General features: G+C 35.7%; 1 protein-coding gene across 1 annotated transcript; it reads left to right on the top strand.

The window, feature by feature from the left end:
* The first annotated feature begins 216 nt into the window (after nt 1–216).
* Nucleotides 217–639, top strand: LOC127093750 (uncharacterized mitochondrial protein AtMg00860-like). The gene has a single exon (XM_051032656.1). The coding sequence runs from the start codon at nt 217–219 to the stop codon at nt 637–639; it is 423 nt and encodes a 140-aa protein (XP_050888613.1).
* The last annotated feature ends 3,577 nt before the right edge of the window (nt 640–4,216 follow it).

Raw genomic sequence — 4,216 nt, forward strand, 5'->3', positions numbered from 1 at the left:
AAACCAGAAGATATTTTGAAGACTGCGTTCAGAATGAGATATGGTCACTACGAGTATTCTGTAATGTCGTTTAGTGTGATAAATGTGCCAAGTTTGTTTATGGAGTATATGAATAAGACTTTTCATCAGTATTTGGATAAGTTCATAGTAGTATTCATTGATGACATTCTAATTTATTCTAAGACTGATGAAGAGTATGCTTAGCAGCTAGGAATTATGTTGGAGTTGTTGAAAGAGAAGAAATCATATGCTAAGTTATCTAAGTGTGATGGTATTGCGGTTGATTCTTCAAAGGTTGATGATATGTTTGAGTGGGAGACTCTGAAGTCTATTACAAATATTAGAAGTTTCCTTGGGTTAGCTGGTTATTACCGCAGATTCATAGAAGTTTTTTCGAAGTTGGTAGTTCCTTTGACTCAGTTGACTCGAACGGGTCAAGCGTGTGTGTGGGATTTTGCTTGTGAATGGATTTTTGTAGAACTCAAGAAAAAGTTGACGACTTATCCATTTTTGATTCCTTCGAGTACAACCGGACCTTTTGTTATGTATTGTGATGCTTCCAAGATGGGTCAAGGTGGTGTGTTGATGCAGAATGGACAAGTTCTTGCTTATGCATCACGACAACTTAGAGTTCATTAGAAGAATTATCCTACGCGTGACTTAGAGTTGGCCACCATTGTGTTCACACTTTAAATTTGGAGACATTATTTGTTTGGATCTAGATTTAAAGTGTTAAGTGATCATAAGAGCTTGATGTACCTATTCGATTAGAATGAGTTAAATATGAGGTAGAAGATGTGGCTTGAATTTTTAAAGGATTATGATTTTGGTTTGAATTACCATCCTGGTAAAGACAATGTAGTGGCTGACGCACTGAGTCGGAAGACGTTGCATATATTGACATTGATGGCTAGAGAGTTAGAGCTAATCGAAGAATTTAGAGATTTAAATTTGGTTTGTGAAGTCACACCGTAGATTGTGAAGCTAGGTATGTTAAATCTTACTAGTGGTGTTTGGAAGGTATTAGAGAAAGCCAAATGACTAATTTGGAATTGGTAGATCGTTTGGCTTTAATAAATCAAGGTCGAGGTGGTGATATCAAGATTAATGATAATGGTGTTATAAAATTTCGTGACAAAACCTGTGTTCCTGATGTGCCTGAACTCGAGAAGAGTATTCTTGAAGAAGGACGCCAAAGTGGTCATAGTATTCATCCATATGCTATAAATATGTATCAGGATTTGAGAAAGATGTTTTAGTGGCGTGGGATGAAGAAAGAGATTACGAAGTTTGTGTATGCGTGTATGACTTGCCAGAAGTCAAAGATTAAGCGTCAAAAGTCGTTTGGTTTGATGCAACTGTTGTTTATTCCTGAGTGGAAATGGTACAACATTTCGATGGATTTTGTATCTGGATTGCTGAGGACTGTGAAGAATTATGATACTCTATGGGTAATTGTGGATAGGTTGATGAAGTCTGCTCATGTTATTCTGATGAGACTGGATTATCCATTCGAGAGGTTAGCAAAGTTGTATATCGAGAGGACTGTCAGTTTGCATGGTATTCCGTCCAGTATTGTTTCTGATAGAGATCTGAGGTTTACGTCGAGGTTCTAGGAGAGTGTGCAGATGACTTTGAGTAGGAAGTTGCATTTGAGTTCTGCTTATCATCCGCATATTAATGGTATCAGACTGAGAGGACTATTAAGTCGCTAGAGAACTTGTTGAGGGCTTGTGTGCTTGAACAAGGAGGTACTTGGGATAGCTTTTTACCGTTGATTGGGTTTACATACAACAACATTTTCATTTGAGTGTTGAAATGACATCGTTTGAGGCATTGTATGGTAAAAGGTGTAAGATGCCCTTGTGTTGGTATGAGTCAGGAGAGGACGATATGATTGGACCTGAGATTGTCCAACAAACCATAGAGAAGATCAAAGTGATTCAGGAGAAGAAGGTAGTTTCTCAGAGTCACCAAAAGAGTTATCATGATAGACAAAGGAAAGCACTTGATTTCCAAGAGGGAGATCATGTATTTCTGAGGGTTACTCTGGTAACTGGTGTTGGTCGAGATTTGAAGTCTCGAAAGCTCACTATGTGTTTCCCTGGTCCTTACTGGATTTTGCAAATAATAGGAGAAGTGGCCTATCGGATTGCTTTTCCACCATCACTTGATAATCTTCATGATGTGTTTCATGTGTCTTAGTTCAAGAGGTACATTCCATATATGTCTCATGTGATCCAAGTGGATGATGTGTAGGTGAGAGATAACTTGAATGTTAAGGCATCACCCATGCAAATAGAGGATCGAGAAGTGAAGTAGATGTGTGGTCAATAGATTACTTTGGTGAAGGTAGCTTGGGGAGGACCAGCTGGTGGAAACATAACTTGGGAGCTTGAGAGTCATATGAGGGATTCATATGTGAATCTGTTCACTTGTGGTAATATTTTAGGGCGAAAATTCTTTAAGTGGGGGAGAGTTGTAACACTATATTTTTCTAGAAATTATTTATATTAATTAATTATAAATTTATGTGTGTATCTAATTATTATTTGTGTGATAATTGAGATGTGTTAGGGCAACAAGGATGGGTGACCCTTGGGTAGAGAGTGTGGAGAGTGATTAGAGGTTGGTAGATTTATTTAAAATTATTTAATTGATTAAAATAATGTTTTAGTGTTATTATTTAAATCAAATAATAAAATAAAAGTAAATAAAGATTTTGAGGTGGAAATTGCGAATTAAGGAAAATTAAAATAAATAATGTAAGTTAGTAATAAGTTGGACCTTAGTGGAATATTAGAAAGATAGAAATTAGTTTTTAATTTAGGAGGAGAGAAGTGAAAGAAAAAGTTTACAATAGGTGAAACTTTTGGAATTGAAGAAAAAGAGGCAAACGAAGAAAAAAACAATGAAAACCTCAAGAGAGCTCTAGGAAAGAGAATATCCAAAAGCTTGGATTTTGCTGGAATTATAAGGTAAGAGTGAGAATTTGGTTCAATAAATGGAATATGAATGAAAGTTTAATTCTCTTTGGATTGATGATGAATGTTGATATTTGTTGAATGAAATTTATGTTTTAAAGTGTCCATGTATATCCATTATTGATGGTGTTTGAATGTTTTAGGGATTGATATAGTATATAGATCCATGATTATATGAATGTAAGTAGTGATTGATATATGTATGTTTATTATTGAACTTAAAACCATAAAATACTTTTTGTGATGATTTCATGGACGTTTTTGGAGTTGGAGAAGATGAAAATCGTGCTGGAAATTTCAGAAAATGCCTTTGTGCACGATTTGATCATAACTTTCAACTCGTAAATCATTTCGGGATGAGATTTGAAGAGTTGGGCAGCTGAAACAGACGGATATAACTTTGTTTCATGGGTACAGTATTTTTGGTGATGATTTCATGGACGTTTATGGGGTTGGAGAAGATGAAAATCATGCTGGAAATTTCAAAAAAATAGTAACTTCACGGCTTTGATAGTAACTTTTTTACTCGTAAATCATTCTGGGACAAGGTTTGTAACATTGGATAGCTGAAATTGAGGGTTATAACTTTGTTTTAGGGGTAAAATATTTTTGGTGATGCTTTCATGGACGTTTTTGGGGTTGGAGAAGATGAAAATCGTGGTGGAAATTTCAGCAAAACAACAACTTTTTGATAATGCCTTTGTGCATGGTTTTGATAATACCTTTCAACTTGTAAATCATTTTGGGGGGTTAGAAGCATTGGGTAGTTGAAGCAGAGGGTTGTATTTTTGTTTCAGGGATAAAATATTTTTAATGATTTTATCTGAGGTTGGTAGTAGGTGGGAAAGAAGTGTATGATGTGATGAATATGGACGAGGTCCGTATTGACAAATTATTTGATGTGTTGTGAATTATTGGGATGATGTATTTGATTATATTGGTGGTAGTCTAGAAGGGTGGATTATGTTACGCATTGTGTGATTGATTGTGGATCACTAAATATTATTATAATTATTGTGTTAATTGCATTATTACCATGTCATACATCCATTGTTGATATGTTGAAGGAGATAAGTCATATGTCCGAAGAGGGACGAAAGACTTATCCGGAACTCAGAAGGGGGAGATCGGGATTCCCAAGGGGGAATCAGGTTCGTAGGAAGAACTAAATATTAAATTGGTACCACATGCATATGAGTCGTTGTCGTGAGTCGCGTAACATAAGTGAATTA

This window comes from Lathyrus oleraceus, chromosome 6 (assembly GCF_024323335.1).
Source record: "Lathyrus oleraceus cultivar Zhongwan6 chromosome 6, CAAS_Psat_ZW6_1.0, whole genome shotgun sequence".
In the NCBI taxonomy this organism is placed as follows: Eukaryota; Viridiplantae; Streptophyta; class Magnoliopsida; order Fabales; family Fabaceae; genus Lathyrus; species Lathyrus oleraceus.

Coding starts and splice junctions, on each gene's coding strand:
- LOC127093750 (XM_051032656.1), top strand. CDS start 217: ATGTTGGAGTTGTTGAAAGAGAAGAAATCATATGCTAAGTTATCTAAG.